General features: G+C 44.1%; 1 protein-coding gene across 1 annotated transcript in view; it reads right to left on the reverse strand.

The window, feature by feature from the left end:
• NID2 (nidogen 2) overlaps positions 1–26,320 on the reverse strand; it is a 370,310-nt gene that overhangs the window by 328,874 nt on the left and 15,116 nt on the right. The window contains exon 2 of the mRNA XM_069637470.1: positions 22,966–23,268. Coding sequence (XP_069493571.1) covers positions 22,966–23,268 — 303 coding nt within the window. The remainder of the gene's footprint in view (positions 1–22,965; positions 23,269–26,320) is intronic.

Consider the following 26,320-nt stretch of genomic DNA (forward strand, 5'->3'; position numbering starts at 1 on the left):
CTGACGGTTTTGGATATGCGGTCTCAGTTGCACATCCCCTCTGCTAGCCTAACTGCAAGCATTTCACTCACTGTAGCGGCTGGCCAGCCTCTAAATGGGACATTAGTGTTGTCAAAGAGGCAGTTGGCAAGAGTGCCCACGGCTAGGGCAAAATCATTTAAACTATCGAACAGGATACGTTTTAGACAGGGAAGTGGATGAACACCAACGGTGGCTCTGATCAGTGTCATGCCAGCACTGAGCTGCAGCCACTATTTTTGCATCTATGATTCGATTCAAATCACCCAATACGAAAGCGTAGGTTGCTATTTGCGCACAAATGGTGATCCGCAAAGATTATAACCGTACGTGCAAATATTACCATTTTGCACTTTACCTGCAAATGGACCACATTAATACACGAATCCTGAAAAGTAAAATATAACCTGGAAGTCAAAAAGTAGAACAACTTTGCTCTAACCTTAAAATAAATTTTGTCGAAAAATGTTAAAGTAAAGTTTGCTTCAGTTTATTTGCCAATGCCCCAAATCTGATTAGAGCAAACTAGAACATTTGCAAGTTGCTACAGCAACCAAGAGAATTCTAGCAAATCGCCCTATGCCATTTCAGTTCTCCATTTGCATTGGCCATTCATTAACAATCCTCCAGACACCCCATATTACATATGCAAAGTGGATGAATCTGGGGATGCACCATCCTTCGTCCCATTTTGTCCCAGATAATTTTTTGATTGCATCTGGCAGCAAGTGCTCTTTTCCTAGTTTTGGAAACCAGGTGCACTTTTTGCCACTGCCTAAATGTATACATTTTTGTGCAGCAAATACATTTGCCTCAAGAGTAATGCATTATGAACTGGCCCTAGGTTACCCAAAGAATCATTAGGTCCATGCTCAAAAGTCAACATTAATTTGAGAATCACCAAACGAGACTGTTAAATGTTAGACTTTTTTTAAACAATTTAAATAGTCTAGAGGTTTATTTTATTTATTTTTAGAGTGCTTTAGGGCAAAGCGCTGTGCATGTCACATCAAACAGAAAACACTAAAATTGTTACAATATAAGATGCGATTTGAGCGCAATACGAAAAAGAGAATAAGGAAATAGAGGACAAAGAAAGAGGCAGTGCGTTTCTGTGTAACAGATCTAAAAAAAGGGGAAAAGAACCAAAGCGGGATTTAGCACATGGTGGGGGGGGGGGGGGATGAGGAACAACTAGTAATTAAATCGAGGCTGAAATCGAAGTGATCGAGAAGGAACATAAAAGAAAACCAAAGAGCAGCAATAAGAAGGAGCCAAATTATGGAGAGATTTATAAACCATAGAGAGAAAGTTGAATTTCAAGCACGCATGAAAAGTTAACCAGGCAAGAGATAATGAGGAAGAAATAGATCACGTGAGGAAAGATGAACAGAAGAATTAAAAACGTATGTAAGTGGAGCCAACCGGGAAACCAGACAAAAGAGATTTCACGAACGAGAAAATAGATGAGAAAAAATAAGAGAAGAAATCAAAAGTTTGTCACATGTAAAGTATGGAACGGATGAGTCTTGCAGACATTGAAATAGTGAAACAGACAAGAACATGAAAGTAGTGAATGTGATGAGCAAATCAAAGGTCAGAGTCCAGATTAAGACCCAAGATCTGAGCAGACAAAGTAATAGGTAATAGAGCAGGGGGGGATAGTATTAGCAGGGGAAAAAAAGAGAACTTCCATCTTATTATCATTGAAAACAAAATTGTGATTGCCATCCATGATTTAATAGCCAAAAGGCAAGATGAAAGTGTCATGGATGGCAGAAGTAAATGAAGGGAGATAAGAGTAGAGTGTTGTCAGCGTAGAAATGGTGACAGTCCAAAAGGAAGCAATTAAGGACGCCAGAGGTGAGGTAGTGTGTCAGGAGTAGGGGTTGGAAGAGGGGAAAAGTGTGTTCCGGACTTCGAAAAGCCTAGGCAGCTAAAATATGGCATTCAAACTACCTTTCCCAGCAGGCTGTGGTACATTTGGTAGTTTTGCCGTAAGCGCGTGTGGCCAGCTGACATTAATGAACAGCAGTTTATTAAGGGCCAACGGCGTACGGCAAGTGTGGCTTATTTTTTTCTTGGGGCAAAGCCATGCCAGAGGATTAGGAGACCGCCAGCGCCTGCAACCTTCTTTCCTTGAGCAGGAATCTGGAGACGACGGACGCATGCTACGGGGGTTTTCCACGTCGGGTGTTCGGTGCTCCTGAGCGAACTAGTTTCTCGTGTAGCGGCGGAAAGAGGACACGCGCTGCTGCTACGGGCTACTAAAGATTGCGTCCGGGAAGGCTTGCGGGATGAAAGATAAGTGTTAGAAACTTCCATATTATATGGGCAAAACGCTGATGCTATGGTCATTGTGTTTTCATTGTGTGGGAGCAATAAGTGTTGGGCTAAGCAATTAATGCCAATTATGAACTCATAAGTTATGTGTTTTCTTGTGCAAAAAGAGACAAGTGCTTTTGCACGTGAGGCGCTCTCAGGGCGCATTGCCAACTTTATCACAGTCAAAGGGAATCAGGAACTTGCAGAGGGAGACCATAACTACAATCCAAGGGCTGTTCTGTTCCATGTCTAACATGCTTATGTTGTATGTTTTGTAAGTGTTGCCTATGCTTGCCCAGTGGGCCATGCGTTATGTTTTTTCATGTGGAGAACACCTCTCCCATGTCTGTTTCATCCTGTTTGCTTACATGTAATCCAGTCATCTGTGCCTTTATCAAGGGGTACTAGGAGTACAGGTAGTCAAGAAACAGTACATCAAGGCCTGTATTAAGGGGGTTGTGGGTGTGCGGATGTGGTGCTTATGATCTATACTAGTTGTCAAGGCATTAGACAGTGTAGGGATTTTTTCCTGTTCTTTCCGCGGTCCTATCCACATTAGGCTTTGCCCTAAACCTCTTTCCGGTGTTCCTATATTCCCCTTCCTGTCCACAACCTCTCCCTAACCCTCTTCCCCCCCATTGGCTGCCACATGGTATCCTGTTTTATATATCAGGTACCTGTGCCAACCACGGGTGGAGGGTCGACTTCATTCGGCTTCTGTGATTCGGGGGAGAGTGTTGACACACCTTCCCCCATTATTGTGTTTGACATAGAGGGAGAATAAGAAAGGACCAAGGCCAGCTCCCTGGTGGACACCACAGAGAAGGGAGGTAGACTCTGAAGAATTACTGGCCCAGGACACCGAATAGGAATGATCAGATAAGTAAGAACGAAACCAGGCAAGGACAGAACCAGAGAACCCAAAAGGAACAAAGAAGACAAGATTATGGTCAATGGTATCGAAAGCAGCATACAGATCAAGTAGTACCAACAGAGAAGATTGCATACCGTTCCAAAAAGAGAATTATAGACTGAAAGAAGAGCAGATTCACTAGAGTGAGATGGACGAAATCAGATTGAAAACAAGGAAGGATAGAATGAACAGAAACAAAAAAAGAGACCGAGTATAGACCAGGTGCTCAAGTAGCTTCAAGAGATAAGCGAGAAGAGAAATGTGTCTGAAATTAGAAGGGAGAGAAAGATCCAAAGAAGGCTTCTTTAGGATATGGAGAATAGAAGCATGATTAAAGATAGCGGGGAAGGTTGAGAAAGTAGAGAAATATTAAAGAGCAATGTTAAGTAGGAAATCAAAGGATCGCCCAAAGGTATAAGTGAAGAACGGATCAGGTCGGCAGGTGCCTCTGTAGGACGAAAATGTGCAAGCAAAAGGAGGTAGCTCTAGCAGAAAAAGATGAAGGCACAGCAATATGATTGGATGGAGCGGGACAGGGAGGATTACAGGCGAAGACAGAACCTTTGATGAGAAGGAAGAAGCTAAGTCTGAAGCACTCATATGCTCACCCACTGAGTTACATGCCACCAGGTCTCCCCCTCCCCCAATCGAGATAACCGGTGAGCACAGTTCATTTAAACTAAAAGAGGAAACCCTAAACAAAATATAGACAACCCCCCAGCCATCAAACCGTCACGAGCACACATCTCACCAAAATGCTTTGATCTTGGAAAGACTGCCAGACAGGAACTTCTCATAAAGAATCAAGCTCCAAAGAAGACAACCAACTATCACAACCTACTACTTCATGAAACCATAAAACACAAAAACAAGAGCAAGACCAAAATCAAATCTGTCTTGCGCTACTCATCTACCTACAATCCATCTAACCAGCACCCCAAAGGTATTTCAACTACACAGGGAGAAAAGCAAAAACCACAGATGGACTTAACAAGAATCAAAGAAGAAGAATTGAATCAACTGAATAAAACACAGTTCGTCACCAAAAACTGGTGAGAGGATGGGATTAAAAATTACCATTCCACAGTAAACCCAAAAACAGCTTCAACTCAACAATCAAACTACTCAAGCTAATCAATGAAGAATTGGGAACAACGAAGGTCCACACCACAACATGCACATCAAAATCAACCCCAGGATGAAAAGAGGAGCAATCAATGTCATATCAATTTATTGACACAACCTCCAAAGGACAAATAAAACACGGGAAAACAGAAGAATTCACTGCAACCTGGCCAACACCAGAGTGATATCGAAACAGCAGAGAGATATACACAATCTCCTCAGCAAAGATGTAAATGACATACCCTTCCTCACAGAAACCTGGGTAATAGAAGACTTCAAAGTTGTCCCAAACACACATCTGCAGAACAACTTCAAAATCAGACAAGCCAAAGAGAAGGAAAAAGAGGCAGTGACCTTGCGATCGCATTCAAAGACCACCTAAAATTCACAACATCACCATCATGAAATATAAATTGTGAAACACTCTTCCTCCACCCAATCTGGACCATCAAACCAATCTCCCATTCCTACTAGTCTACAAACTGCCCACATGTAATTAATCTTTCACAGAAGCAGTTGATGACATAACCAACATCACCATACAACTCGGCCACATGATCTTACTACAAGATTTCAATATCTGGTTTGAAGAACATTTCAACTCTGCCAAATCATTTATCTCACAACTGTACAAAATGCATCTACAAAACCTGGTGATGGGAGCAACCCACTCAGCCAGGCACAATCCGGCTGCAATTTTCTGCAACAAAACCTAGTTACAAAAGCACCCCCAATGCGCAATCTCTGGGGTGGCCACCGAAGTATACATTGCATGATCTCTGCCCCAACACAAGTACAGAACTCCCTCAAACAAATCCAAGTCACAAGAGTAACTGGAAATCCAGCAACACCTTGGATCTCAATACCAGAATGGAATCCACAAAACCACCAAACACCCTCCTGGACGTCCCTGCAGCAGAATAAAGAATGGGAATACTCCCAAAATCGATCATGGAAGTTCTAGTTATTGTCGAACCCAAAGACATCTTTCAACCTGGTTGAAAGGAAAAGGTCTGCCAGAAGGTTCATGCCCCACCTCAGAGCCCTGAAGAAAACAAATAGGACATTGGAACAAGCTTGGAGGAAAGATTATAACCAACAGGAGGAAATCGCATACCAGAAACCGCTCTACAAAGCTGAGATCCTGAAAGCAAAAAAAACACTATGCCAAAACACATTTCAAACTACGCACAGTACGTTCAAAACATCAATGAGAAGAAACCAGACCGCTGGCAATTACACACCAGCTCTCTCACAGAAACCATGTGATGACCTTGCAAGCTACTTAAAAACCAAAGTCATGAACATCAAACAAGTCATCAACACTATGCCCAAGAACTCAAGCAATAACTTTGCCAACGACCTAACTACACAGGCAACCACAAGAACTACTTCATATCGAGCTTGAGAGAAGACTACAATGAATTAGAGAAAGAAAGCAACATGGCTGGATTGCCAATAGACTCTTGCCCATCAGAAATTTACAAAACATACCCAGCAAAGTGACACCAGTGGAATATTTCTACCACCTCATGAACCACACACTGACATCAGAAACTGCAACTGAAGAGTTTTAAAGAGGCCAACATCAACTACTGGCCGATATAATAAATCCTTTCCCCAGAAAAGATACGCATATGGAAGATATCCTGGCACATGTAGAAACCAAACCACCTAAGGCACAAGTAGGTTTCAGACCCATGAGAAGAGTGGAAAAAGCACTACTCTCCACCTGGGATCACCTAAAAATAACTCCAACATTACTTCTACACTGTTACTACTAGATTTTTCTGTAGCCTCTGATAGTCGACCAAAAACCCTGATAGAAAGAATCCATGAATTGGGGATACGCAAGACCACACTACAGTGGACAAAAATGGATCTTGAAAGAACGAAAATCACCTGGCTACCACACTTAAGATCAGCACCCTGGACAACTACCTGTAGGGTTCCGTAAGGCTCATCATTCTCACTATTCTGGAACATTTAAATGACCCAAACTCATGAAACTCAAAAGGACATGGTCTCACTTGCCACAACTATGCAGATGAGATGCAAATCATCTACAAAATCAACACCAGCGGAGAGATAGGCCAAACCCTTACCCACCAACACGGGAAACAGACTGGAAGCATCCAAAGTAGTTTAGTTTATCTTTGAATATTAATGGACAATGATCTAACACTAGAACCCCAAGTCAATGCAGTAGTGATGAAATGCTTCTTCCAACTATGCAAAGTAAAATGAAAACTACCCTGTGTCACCTTCCCACACAGAACACTAGTCATCATCTCTCTCGTCATGTCAAGAATAGACTACACCAACAGCATCCAACATAGAATGCAGAGTACCTCAGCATAAGACTGCAACAAATACAGAACGCAGCAGCGAAACTACTCCTCAGACTCGATAAGACACCTCATCACACCAACACTAAATCACTACACTGGCTACCAGTCAAAAAGAGGATTTACTTCAAAACACTCTGCATCATCCACAGAACAATACATGGCCAGGTAGAAAAATTCCTGCTAGAAAGAATCTCCATATTTAGAGTGAAGCAAACCCCGAGATCCAGCAAGGGCATACTTCTTGAACCCAAAAAATATTCAAATATATGGGGTTGGAAAACATCCTTCTCATATACATGTGTCCACTCCATCTGAAACGAGCAGCTCCTTCTCATAGATTACGTGCCCACCTGAAACGAGCAGCTCCTTCTCATAGATGTGTCCACTCCACCTGAAACGAACAGCTCCTTCCTGCTGGCTGCATTTGAAGCTGAATTTCATCATCTGTACAGCACAGCTGTGAATCCCAACATCACAGCGGAGAAGGTATGCCCAGAAGGGGCTTGGGACTGCAACTTAGCACATTTAGAGCATTGTGGTAGCAAGCGCAAAATTGTTAATTTCGGCATTGCTGGCTTTCACTTTTTTGCTGTACGCACATCTCCACCAACATGTGCTGGTTCATGCTGTGGCTGTGTTTTTGACCAGTGGACCATGAGGTGCCTTGGTCTTCTTTGCACCTTTAAAATTGCCACTTTATTATTCCAGGCAATGAGTGCTCAGCTACCTGGCCCTGCTTCTCTCGGATTGGCCTGCCTTCTTTGTTTCTAGCCAACCAGGAGCCGGAAGACGAATAGCTGGCCCCTGTTTCAAAGAGCCACTTTCTAAGGAGTCTGCCAGCGCCTGTCCGGCCCGGAAAGCCATAGAAATCTCCAATCCAACTATGCTGTGTCCCCCTAACTAATTCCTGGACGGTTCTTCTGTCTCTGGATCAAAGGCATCCTATGATCCCTGCAGTAATGAATGGCTGTTCTACCATTTCTAACTCTCCTGAGGCACTGCCAATGCTGTACTCTCAATTCATTATCTTAACTAACCTCATTCATTTTTATTACACTTCTTTCATACATGTATATCAGTGCTTCTGTTTCCCTGTGCACCATCTGCATTCAAGGTTTTCATTTTCTGGGGTGTGCTGCTTAAATTCGAATTGGGTGCTTCTGTTTCCCTGTGCTCCATCTCATCCTCTCTCACGCAACCTACTAAGCCTCTTAGTGAGTTAGCCAGACCTGTGCAGTACTCTCTCACTCCTTGACTTAATCCTCTGTCTTCCTATAGCCCTCTCCATCTCTCCTATATTCTCCAATTGCTACACTCCTATATTCTCCAATTGCTACACTCCTATATTCTCCAATTGCTACACTATCTCCTATCCCCCATCGCTCTCCAAGTCCCGCAAGAAAAAAGCACAAAAAAGATAACCTGAGTGCAAACCCTGGGTCTTCCCATTGCAGACACCTATGTCAGAGTTTCCTCTAGAGATGTTTTCACTGATCTTTTTCTCTGTCCCCTCTCCCGATCGCTGGTCTCCCCATCTGATATCCACTCTCTCCCTCCTCACACTCTTCTATTAATGGTGGCACCAAGTGGGAAGTAATCTTGGTGGGAATCTAATCCGCTCGTTGCTTCGTTAATGTCTATCACACCGGCACCATCCTGGTTCAGGGCCCACAACCCAACCTCCTACTCTTTGACCGCATCCTGTCTTCTCTCAACTTCGTTCCCTCGCCTGCATCTCCCGCTTCTACTCTCTTTCCTCTGCCCTGTACACCACGTCCACCTCAGAAAACATTCAAAAGGTGCCGACCACCTCCACCTGGCGACTTAACACCCGCTCAGCCAACACTCCTCTGACATCCGTCTCCTTGAAGACATTGACCTCGACATTCTCGCGCTTATCGAGACTTGGTTCAATGCTAGCTCAATCACTGCCTTTGAATCCCTCCTCCCTGATGTCTTCAAGATCTCCAAGCCTCGGCCTCACCGCACTGGCAGGGGGTTGCCTTAATTTTCCCAGAGTGTGTGCCTGCCTCCATCTTACCTACCCAGACCTATTCCTCTTTTGAAAGCCTGGTCTGCAAGTTGGTGACCTCTCCCACCTCCACCCTGACCATTGCTATCATCTACCATCCTCCAGGCACAGTCTCTCTATTCCTCTTTGAATGGGCTGACTTCTGCTCTTCTTTACTTGCTTCCACTTCTAACCTTCACCTCCTGTGTGACTTCAACATTCAATTGGACTCCACTGGCTCCTAGGCCACTCTAGTCACTGTTCTCTGCTTCTCGTTTCCCTCTACATTCTCCCTTCTGGGCCAACCCACACAGCTGGAAACACTGTGGATGCCCTCATACACTCTGACCTCCCTCTCCCTCCCCCCATTAGTCACCCCTCTATCATGGTCCGACCACCCTCTCCTCCCCTCTGGGTCTCATTGGCCCTCTTACAGCCCCCCAAAAAGTTGCACCAACCTCGTTCACCGACAACCACCCGATGACACGAGTGACTTCAGCTGCCTTCGCCTCCACCTACCTACCCCCTCACCCTCCCACATCTGACTCTACCCCTGCCCTCAGCAACCTACACCTGTCCATCAGCAACACCCTTGAGATTCTTGCCCCAGTCATGAGGATTCATCTGAAGCCTGCATCAAAGCGTAATTTGGTGCGACTCCGAATTTGCAGGGCAGCAGTACAGACGTGGCTAACCTCAGGCTCATCCTCTGACAAACGGGCCTGCCGCCTGCTCCAAAGGCAATACAGACACGCCATCCATGCAAAGAAAAGAGCCCACATTCAGGCACGGGTCTATGGCGCATCCAATACAGCGACTGAACTTCCAAAATCTGCAGGGAACTAGCCAACCCCTCTGCAGCCTCCTCCTCTCCTTCTCAGGCCCTCTGCAATGTATTGGCCTCACACTTTATCACCAAAACACAGGCTGTTCCGACCTCCCCTTCTACACTCCCACAGATCCCCATCCCACACACACACACACACCCTCCACAACCCTCCCTCACACCCGTCCTTCCTCCTTTCTCACGCATAACTCCCAAGAAAGTTACCAGAGTTGTCCGCTTCATGAAGGTCTCTTCTAAAAAGGTCTCCCCTTGCTCCTCCAGGACCATCAAGGATAACATTGGCTCTCTTGCCCCTGCTCTCGCCAAGTTCTGCAATCACTCTTACCATGGCATCCTTTCCCACTCCCCTAAAGCACTCCCTTGTGTACCCACTCCTGAAAGAACCTCTCTGACCCTACCTGCCCTGCCAGCTATCGTCCTATTTCCATCGCCCCATTCCTTGGGAAGCTTCGAGAAGCTGGCCTTGCCCAAACTTCACTGATGACCTTGTTGGTGGCCTCAATGACCATCAATCTGGATTCCGAGCATCCAGAGGCACGGAAACTGCTCTTCTGATCCTTATACTTCTTGATCTCTCCTCTGCATTTGACACAGTTAAGCATTCCATCCTCATACAAAGGCTCCATGATACACTCGGTATCTCAGAACGGGCACTGGACTGGCTGTCCTCTTTCCTCACTAACCACTCTTCCCAAGTCATCCTGGGCCCATTCTTCTCTCCTTCTTCCATTTCCACCTATGGCATCTCCCAGGGTTCTATTCTCTCCCCCTGACTCATCTACCTTGCTCTCCTTGCACACTTCATCTCCTCCAACTTCCAGTGTTACGCAGATGACACAGAGATCTTCACACTCTCTACTGACCGTCTTGAACCCTCCATCATCCCCTTTCTGCCATCCAGTCATGGTGCGCCTCCAATGATATCTGCCTCAACGCCTGTAAAACTGAGATCCTTCCCATTGGGACCCCAGCCCCCTCCTTCCCTTCACTCTGGTCTTCCTCCTTGAGTTCCTCTCCCCCTACACCTTCAACTGAAGCCAGAAACCTTGGCATCACCTTCAACCCCTCTCGCTCTCCTTCCTTCCTCCCTCACACTCAGGATATTGGCAAGAAGTCCAACTACCAGCTCGTCCTTCTCAAAGAAATTCTACCTTTTCTGACTTTCCCCAGTGGCTCAATGTGACTCAAGCCCTTGTTCACTCTAGAGTTGACTACTGTAATAGCCTTCTCCTGAATCTTCCTTCCTCCACTCTGTGACCCTTTCAGCTTATCCAGACTAGAGCAAGACTTATCCTTGGCCTCAAGCCCAGGGACCACATCTCTCCTGCTCTAAAAAGTCTTCACTGTCTCCCGGTTGCTGCACGGATTAAATTCAAATCTCTCTGCATCATCAACAAGGCTGTCTGGGCCCGGGGACCACACCATCTTCAACTTTATCTCACTAAATACTCTCCGACTAGACCTCTTCGCTATTCTGGCACCAACTCTTTGTGTGTAGAGTGTTTTACTAAAAAGAGGGTGGGAGGGGGTGGGGGGTTGCTCACTTTCCTCTGCGGGCTCCCTCCTTTTGAATAGCCTGCCCCTGCGCTTTCAGCAGGACCTTCTCAAATTCCGTAAGATCCTTAAGACTTTCCTCTTTTCCTCCTCCTTGCCACCTTCTTTCCTCTGCTAGTCCCACAGTTGCTGAATCGGTGTCCTTGGCCCTTATGCATCTTCAGGGCCTTGACCTCCCTCACTGATTACTCCCAGCTCCGGTCTATCCACAGGACTTTAAATCTGCACACCCTCTGCTCTGCAGACTCGCACCTACACCTTCTGCGGCTCTGGCCATGTAGCACTCAACATTCCTAGCACTTCCTCCATGGCTGTCCCACAAGCTCGGCTCCCCAGCAGTTATCCCCTCTTCCCTTCTGCACTTACATGTTATGAATACTCACAAGGCATAGTAGGATTGTCCCTCTTCCTCTTCCTCTCAGCTCTTAAAATTGTGTTATAATGTACCCTCCCACTGCCTTACAGTTCTGTGGGTGCTTTGAAACAGTATATTCTTATTGCATAAGCACCTAACAAGCAAACAATAAATTATATGATATGACATTTATAACGCGCCTTTACACAAGTGATTCAAGTTGCGACGAGGCAAGGGAGGGGCAAAAGAGGGAAGACAGAGACAACAATCTTACTAGGCTAGGTGTCATGCAGAGCAATAAGTAAAAAGTATGGCCAGATGGTGGCAAGTGCAAGGGTAAGTGCAGACATCAGGTATCAAGTGCTGGTAGGGGGACTGTAGGAATACAGAAAACAGACCCCAAGTGCGGGGGTTGCCAAAGAGGCAGTGCAGGTCTGCAACTGGTGGGGGAGGAGGACCTGGGCCCAAGATCAGAGGGTGGCCAGGTAACCAGTGCAGTTTCAGCCAGCAGGGGAGAGGAGGAGTGAAAGCAGAAGCAATGAGGAAGGTTTTGGAGGTGCTTCCGGAACCGGAGATGGTTCTCCTCAAGTTTCAGGAAGGCTGTTCCAGAGGGAGGCCCCAGCCGAAGAAAGATCTACCACCAACTTGTTGCTTGAAGAAGCGACTGACCCCGAGGGAGTTTGAGGTCAGATGAGTGAAGGGCTCGAGAAGGAAGATATTTAGGAAGAGAGAGTTGAAGGTATTTAAGCCTCAGGCCCCAGAAGGCCTTGTGAACAATGCAGAGGGTTTTGAACGTAATCCTCGCAGCCACTGGGAGCAAGGCTCAGAGATTTCAGTACTGGAGAGATACGATCCCTGGGCTTGAGGCCAAGGACAAGTCTTGCAGGCCTGTTCTGGATGAGTTGCAGAGTACGAAGAGTAGAAGCAGGCAGATTTAGAAAGAGGCCATGCCAATAGTCCAGCCTAGAGAGAACCAGAGTTCTGGAGACAGTGAGCTTCTGGGGAAAAGAGAGGAAAAGAAGAATACCTTTGAGGAGGTGCAGCTGGTAGTGCGACTTCTTAGAGACGTTAGCGATGTGAGGAGAGAAGGAAAGTGTGGAGTAGAAGGTGACCCCGAAGTTTTTAGCCGCACAGGTGGGAGCAGGAAGAGGGTCAAGAGAGGCTGGCCAGAGAGTGACAGGAAAGGGGGGAGCGGGTGTGCCGATGAGGAGAATCTCAGTCTTACTGGCATTAAGGCAGAGAACATTGGTGGCACACCACTCCTGGATAGCAGACAGACAGAAGTGAGAGAAGAAGAGGAGGTGGTTGAAGGTAGCCTGAAAATGAGCTGAGTGTCATTCACATAGCACTGAAAGTTGGGGCAGAGAGCGGAAATGCAGTGGCCAAGAAGTGCCAGGTATTGGTTGAATAGCCAGGGAGAGAGGTTAGACCCCTAGGGAACACCACAGGTTGAGATAGAGGAGAGGAAGGACCCAAGTTGGACCAAGTAAATACATAAATGTCAGCGAAACTCTGGAAATCACTCCCCAAGGAAGAACGCCAAATAGAGGAATATTTGACCTTAAGGAAATCACTAAAAAACTAGCTCTTAAAGTTGCCAGCTTAAAAACCCCAACCACGATAGAAGAGGCATGTAACCTCAGTACAAAGAGGTACACCACAACTTATGGGTGTTTTTTTCGGGACTCTAATATCAAGTCAACCAAGCTGGGTAGGTAGGTCACATCGAATAAAAAAAATAAAAAAACAAATTAAAAAAAAAAATTAAAAAAATAAAATCGCTAGCCACGGCACAAGAAATTTCTGTCGAAACACCAAACCATGTATGCAACATAGACAAAGCTCTCCCCCTCGGACCACTACCCTTACTAAAACTCCACTCATGCAAACAAACCATATACCTACCAAATACAACATCCCCACATGACCACAACACCAACTCTAAAATTCATACAGCAAAATGCGCACCACCTTCAAAAACTCACTCACAAGCTCAATTCCAACCCCATGCCAAAGGCGCACAAAAAAAGCTATAGAGACACGCCCCCGAATTCCTACCAACCCATACCACCTACAAGCAAACCCAACAGTGGCCTTTTCCAAACTGAGGCTACCACCAGAATAGCAAAAGCATGCTTGCGCTCTCTCTCTCTGCTCCCACTAACAAACCCTCCCCTCCCATTCTCTTTTCAGATCCGCAAGCCATTAAAATGGTATTGGTGCACGATAGGTCATGTTAATGTGATTTATAACAAACCCGCATTAATACTGTTGTGCTTGTAAGAGGACACAGATGATTCCGTTGTTGCTTTAAACAGTACTTTATATCCTATACATGAGAAAGTAGTTGTAGGTCATCCAGTCACTTATCTTCCTGTTAACTGCCCCGTGCTGTCCCCATACCACACTTATCCATCTGTCGCCATGTGATTTTTGACTCTGCCCGCAGGGGCCCTCCTAGTGGCTACCTACAGGTACCTACTAAGGACATTCCCCTTCCTCCAGCAGGTGCTCATTGGGACACACTTTCCTAGACGTCAATTCCACACTGTCACGCTTGTTCTTTTGCTATATAAATCTATCGGCAGTGGATTCCTAGATGGATCTGCTGGACCATTTTTGATTCAGTTTGTCAATCTGCAAGGTCAAGCACCTAGCAAAGCTTAACAAAGCAGCGATATATATATATATATATATACACACACTATGTGTACATACATAATCACTCATTCGCGGTCTACATAACAAGTGCTTCAGTGAGAGTACTTTGCATTCCTAAATTCACACTGCAATGTCCTGCAAGACGAACATTCTAATGGGTATCGAAGCCTAAATGCAATGTAATGTATCCACGACCACGACTGCTTGATGCAGTGGGGTTAAGTATTAAATGAGGGGACAGGAAAAAAACAGACTTCCTTTTAATGGAGACGAGATAAACCAGTTGACGTGGCCTACTTATGATCAAGAGAAAAAAGTGCCAAGCAAACTAAGTTCTTTAGGATGCAAAGGCTGCAAGAGAAAAAAGAAGACCACTTAATGAGGTTTGAGGATACAGCACAAATCCATCACAGGCCGCAACCCACTCAGTCTGGCAGACTGCCTTATAAAGGCCTCGGCTGCACACGAGAGAACTGTCCAATTGGCAAGCCGGGACATTCCACGCTAGCCTCAACAAACCCTGGCAGAATCCAAGACACACTTACAAGGACATGTGGATAACGATTCACGAGCATCTTGGGGCCCAAGGAAAAAAGATAAACGCCACTGGTCAGACCACAATCCTTATGCAATATGCAACTGCCCTGTGTTTCAGCAAATCCTCAGTGAAGGCAATGCTTCCAAAGGGTGCGCTCATCCACAAGCAACATACGCAGTCAGTTCCGATAAGCTTGCTTTAGGTGCTTGGTTACAGAAACCATGTGGGGTTGAAAAGAGTCATGTAAAAAAATTACGATTACGGATAGCCTCGAACATCTTCTCACAGAGATAAGTCAGTTTGATGCAATTCTCCATTTTATTCGATAGCACCCGCATCGCAGCGGGCCACAGAAGAAACTGAACAATGAACACTGGAAATCATGTTTGATCTCTCTATGCTTTATTAAAGGAACTTCTTACACACAAAGAAAAGTAGGAACACTTCATGTGGCCTTCCTTTTTATTTATTCTGCGACTACGGTGAATGGCTATTTCGACTCTAAAATATCTCCATGCCTTAAACTCTTACAGAACCAAGCGCAGCAAAGCCATCAATAGTTGCAGAGAGGCGCTATGCAAGACCACTTACATTACATTGAACTGGGCTCTACCATTTACTTTCATTTTCAAGAGGTTTAACATAATTGGCAGAGTGTGGCGAGTAATTCTGCCTTTGTGATACTTAATACTTGGCGCACAGAAAAATTGGAAGAAGCGCTGGGGCAAGTCATATTTGTATAGTGTTGTGAAGAACATGGATACAGTAACAATAAGATGGCTCTGCTCATCTGTACCACCTCACCAAAAAAAAAAGAGGACCAAATCGACTCATACCTTTTATAACACAACAGGAATGTGCACTTTTGCCCTGGTCAAGTTCATTATTGGTCCACCACTAACTCACCAGAGATGTAGCTAGAGTCCCACAGGGCATATGTGAGAAAATGTATTCTCCCCCGCCCCCTTGCTATTACGATCTGAAATTGGCTACTTGTCATAGGATCCACTCTGTCTTAGCATGAGATGTTTTCCCTTCATGCATCATCAGACAAGACAACATGTTAAGAATGCAGTTTGCAGAAACCGAATGAGAAATTCACAAGAGAGCATCCCAATTCGTTGGGCAGTTTCCCCGGTTCAAAGAGAACATTCGTTTTAAAATGAGTGCTCACGCATCAGGAATGCACCAATTATTACTTCCAATGCCGCCATTTGATGATGGTGTCATTGAAGACAGTCATATTCACAATCTGATTAACACGCCTATCATGGGAGTACCAAAGAGGCACAACTGTGGGAGTTGTATAAAGACATTCTTGGGATTTCGCACAATGGATTGCACAGGTCATCTTGACACTGTTCTGGAATCGAAGGAGCACTTGTACTGCACCACCAAGCTACTTTGCTTGTTCAGAGGTCTGGACACTTCCCTGGACATAGCTCATCTGCTTGTATTGGGATTTACAAGACAAAGAGGGACACATCATTTATTCGCCTTGCCTCAATTGTGGGATGTGCGCAATGTCCAAGTACTGCCGTTTGAGATCCAGTCGGAGAAGCTTTCAGGGACACTATTTCAGCCATAACTTGATTTCTCCAACCAATTTTGGCATGTTAGAATTAGCACCTAGAAAACATGTTTATGAATTCCTGTGCCCTGGTAGGCCCATACTTTAAGGCGAGGGATGCTCTGATGCTCAAGCAAATGTCTAAAGAGACGACACCAGACTCCAAGCCTTAAAAAATCCACAAAAAGAACTTCTGAAAAATAAGATAGCCACAGCCACAGCAGAAAAGAAGGCCAAGTACCCGTTATTATTTTGTCATTCAGCGAAAAGCATAACAGCCATCTGTACACAATACATATTGAGACCATGCAGTAATGGCTCTCACTGAGCTATGTGACCAGGTTACATGTGGTATATGGTTGACTATGGGGCCAGACATCCAATTGCTCATTGTGCTACATTCTGCCAGGAATCAGCTCAGGTTATCGTTCAGATCATCGACTCCTCAGCCCTCGCCACTCGTAGAAGACGAAGCCCATCCGTATAAACTACAGTCCACAGAAGGTGGCTCCATGCCCATGCCCTAACCCTCGCAAAATGTTGATGTCTCTTTCGGGTGCTGTGATCCCAGCCTCAGACTCGTCCAACTATGCCAGTTTTCAGGATCATGGCTGCTGATTTCTGCAATGAAGTCCTCACATTATCTGTCAAATCGTGTCTGCGCTTGTGGGTTTCTCCTCCAGTGTTGGCCAACTCACCAGATTGTCCTGCTTGGCGGCGATGAGGGGGAGGTGGGGGTGAGGTCTGAAAGAGTGTGTGAACACCTCGGAAGTGAGGGAGGATGGCTCTGGGCACAGAATACTTTTCACTCTGTTCCAGCTCCACTGCACAGCTATACATCCTAGCCTTTCCTGTCTCAACGTGGTAGGCTTGATGGCCGTTTTTGTCCTGGCCAGATTGTCCTGGTGCACTCACCTTCCCAACACACCCGTTATCATCTGAGAAAGTGTTGGGAGGTGAGGGGGTGTGTGCACCAGCTGACACATTGCCGTGTGAGATTGGCGAGTCTAAAGCCTGACAGTTTGTGATGTTAACCTCTTGCACATCAAAACGGATGGACGTTTCCCATGGCACTGACAATAGCCCAGTGGAGTTAAAACTAAACAGGAGGTCAGAGCAGGTCACTCAGAAACCGTTGCCATGTAAGAATTATTCAAGGGTTTACAGGAAAATGTGGATAGGAAACCCTGGGGGGCTAAATCTAGTTCCTCATCATCCTCTGTGCCGTTTCAATCCAGTACATAGAGTTGTAGCATACATGTTGCCGCTACCAGAAGGATTCTAGGGCGAGTTGTATAAACATGAACTCTACCAAACGTGGTGTAGCACACATTTTCTCAACACCCTCCCAGTTTCTGATTGACCAGTTATAGCATTATATCATAGAACATTTGGGGGGTGAAATTTACCTGGGCCATCCAAATGCACAGCAAAGATGATCCCTCCCATTCTTTGAGATAATGCTAGTCACTGCTTAGTTTCACACGTTCCTCGCCCCAGGCCACACTAGTAGAAATGCAGCTTCTGAAACAGGTGCCTAGGACTCGCTGAACTAGCCTTAAAGTGCTCAATTCGAATGCCGATTTGAACCTTTTTATTAAAGGTTTGAATTGGCTCGAGCCATCAAGTGTCGATTTGATCAGAGTCAATTAAATGTTTGATTCAGTCCAAACCCATTCAAGCCATAGACAACTAGGTCGTGACTTGGATTAAAATGTGGATTTTAAGAGGATGAGGGAGATTCCGAAAACTTTTTCGGGTGCATTTGAGGAGATGCGCAAGCACATTCCAAAGACTTGCACCCAAAAAAAAACATGCACCCTATTTTCAGAGGCGTCTGAATGTGCGCATTGCAGATGTGAATTTCAAAATGCATCCCGACTCCTCAAATGGAATGCTCTTTTAAATGGACAGGCGATATTGACATTTCCCTTTTGGAGCAGGTGCACAGGGATTCGCAATGCACGAGGGGTCATTGCAGACCTAGGACATGCATTTCCTTTTAAATGTAACTGCACGAGTATGAACTGTTACTTTCCCACTTGCACTTCTATCCCTCAAGCATCATAACATTTAACAATGATGCGCCATTCGGGGCCTGAGATTACGAAATGCACTCCCAGATCCTGTTGGACGTTAGTGCCAGGAGTGCACTTCCGACACCAAGGTATGCAAGGAGGCTGTCCAATCTATGTGCATTCCTAAAATGAACATGAATGAAAAAAAATAGCGCATCCATCCTGTGCTTTATTTGCAGTCAACTAGCAGCAGTAATACGGAATTCTCTTAGATTATGATGAAGTATCATAGGATTCAGGATTACCAGAGAGCAGTATTCAAGCAGAGTCAAATCATCAAATACTATTATCTAGATGAGCAGTTTGAATTCTGGTTTGAAAGCCTTTTCCAACCTCATGGCTGGAATCTTTGTTTAGTTATGAACTTATCTTTTTTTGCAGGTTCGACCATCTGTAGCGCAGTTACAAAAATTAGTTCCCGAGCATCACTGGTTCAAAAAGACAGATGACAGTTTTCAACATGGACTCGGAGATGAAATTCAGGATGTCCTAGTACATGTGCACCAGGCCACGGGGACTACAGAAGATCTCAATGTAGTACTTCAAATTGATCAGGGAACCAGGCCCACCAGTCCCAATAAAAGGAACCAAAAGTAGTCCACTTTTCATCCTTTCCTAGTCAGTCCTCCAATACCCACCAAGACTAAGGTCATAAAAGAACCTTCCTCCATGGAGATAGGTTGACTTAGACTGTCCTGTGGAAACAAGGGACACTTGCACAAGAATGTCCTTTGTCAAAATCGGGAAACTTCAAAGCTCAGATAATGGGAACTACACCGATATCAAGCTCCCTTCCGTTTTATCCATTTGCCTCTTCAACTGCAACAATTTCTAGGTATTGGTTTGTAGGAACTACAGCCTCTGTGAACGTTGCCACCTTTATGGACTGCGGGGTAATCAGCAACTGTATGGATTTCACCAGGCAATACTTGCTAAACAGTTTTTGAAGACTCAGCAAGCTCCAAAATATTCTGCAGATGGTATCCCTCCCTCTCCATGACCACTGGGGAAATCATGCATGTTGCCACAGCTTTGTGTATTTGCATCCAAGATTATCAGCTTGCCATCCGACATCAACTCCTTGATGCTCCCAATTCACACACGATCCTGGTGGTGACTTGGTCATTCCATCACAATCACAGAATCAACTGGTTCAAGCACCAGGTGATTTTTTTTCATCTCAACACTGTCAACAAGATTGACAGACAGACTCCTGCCTTATTCAGTAAAGTTCCTGTGTTAGACCTGGAATGATCTGCCATGGTTTACACTCAGAGTGAAATTACACCCGAAAATCAAACATTTGCAGTTGTGTTCTCGCCAATCTAACTAAGAAACTACAACCACACTGCTCCTATGATTGCCCGGTAGACCTCATACCGGATCATAAGATCACAAATTTGAGAATCGACTCTTTGTCTGCAAAGAAAAAGAAAACAAAACGTTCATAAGACTTGTGGAGGAATATGAATCACTGCAGAAGTGTTCTTTGAGCTTAAGACTATGCCTAATGGGGCCCCACCTTTGTTGTAATAAAGAAAAAAATCAGGAAATGTTTGACTATGCATGGACTACCACAATTTAACACAGCATTCACTACTGCGCGTTCCAAACCTTATCAAACAAGTTCAGGATACCTTCTGGTTCATAAAGCTGGATTTATGTGTAACATACAAGCCGGTATTCGATAAAGTGAAAGATTGTATTCAAGACAATGGGCCTCATCACGAGTTGGGCGGTAACGCCGGCGCTAATAGTGCTGGTGCTATCTGCCCTACCGCCAAACCCACCAGCGCCATTAGCGCCGGATCCCTGGTTTGGCGGATTTGGAAATCCCCATTGAGCCCATTTGGGAATGCCCCATTGGGCTCAATGGGGAAATTTCGCGCTCATACCGCCAGCGGATTTCCCGCCGGCGGTATGAGCGTGAATTTTCGGTGGATTTCCCCCCAGCTACCACCTCATTTTAAGGGTTACCGCCATACTCGGGATGAGACCCAATGTATGGCCACTTTGAGTATACTGGATGTCTGTAGAATAACCCAAAAAAATAAAGTACAAATTCATTTGGGTCAGAAAACTACAAATTGGGTTTTTGCACTTTTTTCAATATTGTGACAGGGGGACGACTCCACACACCCCCACCCACTTCCCCCTACCTCAAGTTATGCCCTTACATACCCACCCATATTTGTTTTAAAATAATGTGCAAACATTTTTAAAAAATTAAAACAAAATCATGGTCATTTTTACTTTGTTATTTTCCAAGGATACCGATTATAATATTATGCTTTTTGGCTTCCAGTATGCCAGCCACCTTTCAATACTTAAACACTGATGTGTTCCATGACAGAAGTGGAGTTTATGTAGCTGTGTACCTGGATTATCTACTCATCTACTCCCACAGGTAAGGCGATGTCTGTCACATACTCAAGTACTGCATCAAATTCAAAAATCACTAAGCAAAATTGGATAGGTGCTGGTTCTACTCAAAGGAGGTCCAGTTCTTGCCTGATCTGCTTACCCCCAGTAGGGTAACATTGGATCACAGGTCGTGCAAGGATCCTGGAACTACAGCAATTCTTGGGCTTCACCAAGTTTTGTTGGTTTTCCAAACTATACTCTTAGTTGGAGCAGTGCCTTCATCTTTGGACTCAAGTCTGTTACTTTCATCTGCAAGGAAGACACACATGAAGCCTTCACCTGGCTCAATGTAGTCTTCTCTTTGCTTCCAGACTTGATTCAACACAATGTTCAACACCAGTTTGCAGACATAAGCAGATGCCTCCAACAGGGCTGTGGGCAGAACACTGCCTTGAAGGCTCACCACAGCATAGTGAAATCACACCACCTACAATCATGAACTTTTAGCCATCAAGAATGGATTTGCACAATGGCATCTGTGTAAGGAGCTTGGCAAAACCACAAGTTCCTCAAAGAGGCCAAATACCGCTAGACCCTTGCATGCCAATTGGATGCAACTCCAAATACTTTGTTTTAGCAATTTGGCACAATGCAAGTGAACGTTGATGCTTTGCCCCATACCAGTCCAAACAGCTTGACCTCTGTATCTTCCATCTATTCATCAGTCTGTTTTCGTCACCACCAATGGTGCTCGGCCAGGATTTATATAACAAAATCAGAACATAGCTTCAAGCTGCCCTCCTCCCCCCCCCCCCCCCACCCCCGATCCAAAATAAGCTTGGGAAGTAATACCAGAGTTGCAACCAACTCCTGAAGACACTATACTTGCAAAATTGCCTAAGTGTTACTATTCCAGAAACTCATCTTGAACTCCTCAAGTGGTGCCATGATTCCAGGCACTGTGGCCACCCTGGACAGAATAGGATGAAGACAGTGGTGAAACAATGGTTGTGTTGACTCACATGACAAAATATATTGAAGCCTGCAAAGAAGGCTCCACGGTTCTTGGTGCTCATTAGAGGCACTACAAGAGTCAATTTTGTTCGAAGTTTCTCTGCACGTGTCTAGTCCAAGTCAGAAGGCATAGCCCAACCACCTTTCAAAGCACAGTCTACAAAGGTTGGCTGCATGCTGAGGTCCTTCTCCTCGCAACATCATTCACAACTGGCAGCACTTCAGCTGCAGTGATCCCAGCAAAATACCTGATCCACCTATGCAAGTCTTCATTAATAGTGACCACTGATCTGTATGACCAAGTCCACAAGTCGATTGTCAAGTTCTGCTTATACAGTCTACCTCCCAGATAGGACGTCTCCAGAGATTCACTACTACTGCAGATGTTAAGTCTTCAACTCTTTCTACACCCTCTTCTGCAACGTTCCTTTCAGATCCAAAGCAGAAAGGTAATCAGAAGTCTGGAGGAATGGTTCCTCCTAACACCTAGCTCTGCACACCCTGCACTACCCACCCTACCTGAGACTCAGTTATCTGTGCCCCACTGTCTTCCCCCATGCTGCCAATTCCCACCCACCCCGGTTAGCTCCCTGCTCCTTTTTTTCTCTGCGTCCCTCACAGAGTTCTTCCCCCTATGATTGTAAAGCTCTCTGGTGCTTCCCAAAGCTAGGTCTTCGCTCATTAAATACCCTAATAATAAAAGTCAAAAGAAGCATGTGAAAAGTCCAGTCAGTAATAGAAGTCCAATAACTGAATGTGTGAACACATGCCAGCATTGAATCATTTCATGTAATAGCTGGAGAAAAGGGGGTTGAAATCCATCTTTACTAGTTACCACTGAATAGTAACTAAGGAAAAAACTTTTCACAAAAAGATTTGTTTCTTCCTTGTTGTTTTCTGGAGTTCAAAATTCCAAATCCCAAAAGTTAAACAAAGGTCTCTTTAAAGCCCTACGTGTAGTTAACACTAGACTAAAAGCATGCCTCAAAATACGAACACTCCATTAGCCATTTGTGAATGATTATTGACTCTTGGTGAACGAAACAGTTAGGTGTGTACACGTGGAGAATCAGGGCACTGGAGGGGTAGGGGGTTGCCTATGCCAGACTACTAGCTTGCAACTTGAAATATTTTTTGTATAATTTTGTTGAGGATGGCTATCCCGTCTCACCAAATACGATGAGCCTCATGAGACAAGTTTTAAAACAACCCGCATTGTTTCTGTCAATAGTTTGGCTTACCTGATTTGATGGTCCAAAGAGACGTGTCAATTCCTCATACTTCCCAACATTTTCCCAAGTTGCCAGGAACACAGCGGTCGGATGAAAGGCAGCTTGAGGAAAGCCCCTCCGGACCTCATGTGCCGCTCTGCCAAGAATCTCATCCGATGTATCCTGGCGATAAAAGATTTTCCCCTTTCCATTACCTGTGTCTACATCGGACAAGAACGGAGCGATGGCGGGAAAATCTGTTGGAAACCCATCATCCACATACTGCGTTTCTCTTGGGAAGTCTTGAGTGGATATGAGTCCATTTGTTCCTACCTGAGGAGAGGGAACAATAGCATGTTATACATAAAAAGAAAATAAACATACCATATGTTTACAAAGATCTGCTTAGATATAATCCACTTTAAACAGTAATACCAGTCTGTGCTTCACTTAGATTTGAACGGCATGGCTTCTAATGAACATTTTCATGCTTTCTGACATGTTATTGATTCCACCAGTCTTTATTCATTATACTTTGTAGAAATGTTGTGCTGGTTCTATGGCACCAACAAATCCAAGTAGTTTGTACATTTGTGCAAGATATTGTTCATACACATCAGATTGTAGGCATTCAAAGTTCATCAACACCTCAAATGATCTGGGAATTTGCCTGAAAAAACAGGCGATAGAAACTGGCTATAGAGCACAGAGACTATTTTTTGTTAGATGATCTGTTTTAGAGTGTTATCCTAAACTCCTAACTTTAACAAATGGCATCTAGCATATAAAAGCTGGAGAGGAGCATTCTGCCCAACATTGATAGCCATCCACCTGCTGCATTGTGGAATCTTGGAAATACTTTGAATTACATTTTTTCAGTCCTGGCCTTACCCAGAGGGTCCCGGAGCACATTATAAGGTTAACAAATTCATAAGGTGAGAGGCGAAACAGAAGTAACAAAATATTTTCAGTATAGGAATATTAGAATAGACCAATTGTTAGCAGGAGAGCATTAGAGGGCTGGATCTTGTGTGAAGCCCTTTCAGAATATTGTGATGGCGGTTGCAGTGCGGAAGTGAAGTGGTACGGTCTACAATGCTATGGGTGCCCATAGGGTAAATGCCCGTTTTTGAGTGCATGCCAGTTTGCAGAGTTGAATGTGTGGAAGATGCTGGCTAGCATGTCGGGTACTTGTGTGCGCCGTTTAAGTATCACTCTAGCGTCATTGCAGATGAGAGCTCCTGCTCAGGTAAGCCCTATTATTTTGAGATGGAATGGATCTTGATGTCCATATTGAAACCAATACAGTTAGAAGTTATGTTCGTTTGAATAACACAGTAGGCTCAATATTTAATTATAATTACAGATGCTACCTTAAAGATGAGCGTGTACGAAGGCCCATATATTATGTTAGGAGAGCACTAGCATAGGTAAGTTCTTTGCCACTTCATTACAATGTTGTAATCTCTATTGAGTTTAACAATTATATACAGTAGAGAAATATTTAAAATAACAATGATTCGAACAGATGCCGTTAGAAATTCTTATACTTTTTTGCAGATTTTGAATTTCCATACGATAAATCTAATGAGATTCGGAGTCTAAGTGACACCTATTAAAACACACCATGCATTAAGGGTAAGATTTACTTATTCTAATAGGGCACCACTTGGAGAACCTTATATACAAATTAATATAGTTTTGATAGTAATCCTTGGCATCTTATTTAAACTATACAAGAATAGCAATACAGGCCTTTTTTCAATTTTACAGGTTTATATCCGCCAATTTAAGCACCTTCATGACCATCTAAAAGGATGAAAGATTATTCTTAGCCGCACATATTTCTGAAGTTTTATCATACATCTTGACTTGGCTACACCTAAAACTACAGCACATTAATGCTGTTTACGCAAGAAAAACAATTTTGTGTACCTACCATTGTTCTATGTTTTCCACAAATGTTGACTTGAATATGTACACTGCAATATGTGAATTTCTTGGCAAATCCTAATAGGAGTCGGGTTTGTTACACACACACAATTTGGAGATTGTCCCAAAAAATGTTTTTTTGGCACTGTGTGTTGTAAATATATTTTTTTGTCTGATTGTTCTGTTTTAGCAAACCATTTTGATGTCTTAATTTCTCTAAATGTTGGATTTATGTCTTTTTGCACACAACTTTAATATAAAAAATGAGATTTATCTCTACAACATACTATTGAAGAGTGATTCCTTCCTTAGCAAAGCAGAGTTTGATAATACATGTGGAGGTGTTGTTCTGAGCCTAGCATCCTTGGACCTATTCATTTGTATCTTTTGTTTTCCTAGTTAACCCTCCTGGGTAGAATAGGTTCCACACCAGGAGCCCTATTTTTTGATTCTTGGCTACACCTAATCCATACTTCAGTTAACCATCGGCATCTATTTTTCTATTCATCCATTGAGATTTTTTGATTGAGTAATTATAATATGCGTACCCCACCTTCTTTTCATCATTGAGACTTACACTTAGTCTTTTTTACCTGTTTTAGGAATGACAGCGCTATATGAATCAAGTTGCCACTAGAGCACTAAACTAAGACAAGTGAAAGATAAAAACAGGTGATTATTGAAGAACAACTTTCCAGTTATGACAGATGGATAGTATTTTTTTGTCAAGAATACTAAGATACTGTTTACTTTCTATTTAAGATTTCTTATAGAGTAATGGACAAAAGATAAATTTGGGTAGAGACCTTCTGAAGAAGGGGAGACACTTTCCCGAAACGCATTAAGGATATTGCACTTTTTTGAAAAAACTTTTGGAACATCTTAAATCACAGAAAAAGTTCTATGGAGTGCAAATGTCTACCTATGCTCTACAAATTGAATGTTGAGGGATTGGTTTAATTTAACTATGAGGAAATAGTTACAATTTGAATCACTATTTATGTTAAGAAAGATTTGTCCACAGTGTAATTATGTTGTTATAAGTGTATATAACTGTCATGTTGAATTGTTTATCTTCATTTAAAAATCCCATTCAGGAGGTGACTAGATCACCAAGCTTTCATGTTTCAACACGTGAAAATATAGGAGAATTTGGTTGTTATTGCAACATTAGGGTGAGCAGGGGACGGGAGTGATCCACAAGTTTGTGGACACCTGCTGTTTTCTTAGGGTGTGTTGGGTTGCCAAGTGCGAGTGTGTCTTAGTACACCATGGCAATGCCATCAACTTGTTTGTGCGGGCAATCTCTGTGATGGAGGAGCTAGTGTAAGAGAAGCAGGCCAGGGATAATGGGTGTGTGGTTGGGTTTGAACCAGAACTATGGTAGAAAGAATATGTCTGATGAGTGTGTGCTGATTAGCTCATTGATTTCATGTGTGCAGTTGAGCAAGTG

The sequence above is a fragment of the Ambystoma mexicanum genome, chromosome 14, assembly GCF_040938575.1.
Source record: "Ambystoma mexicanum isolate Mex_15411 chromosome 14, UKY_AmexF1_1, whole genome shotgun sequence".
Classification (NCBI taxonomy): domain Eukaryota; kingdom Metazoa; phylum Chordata; class Amphibia; order Caudata; family Ambystomatidae; genus Ambystoma; species Ambystoma mexicanum.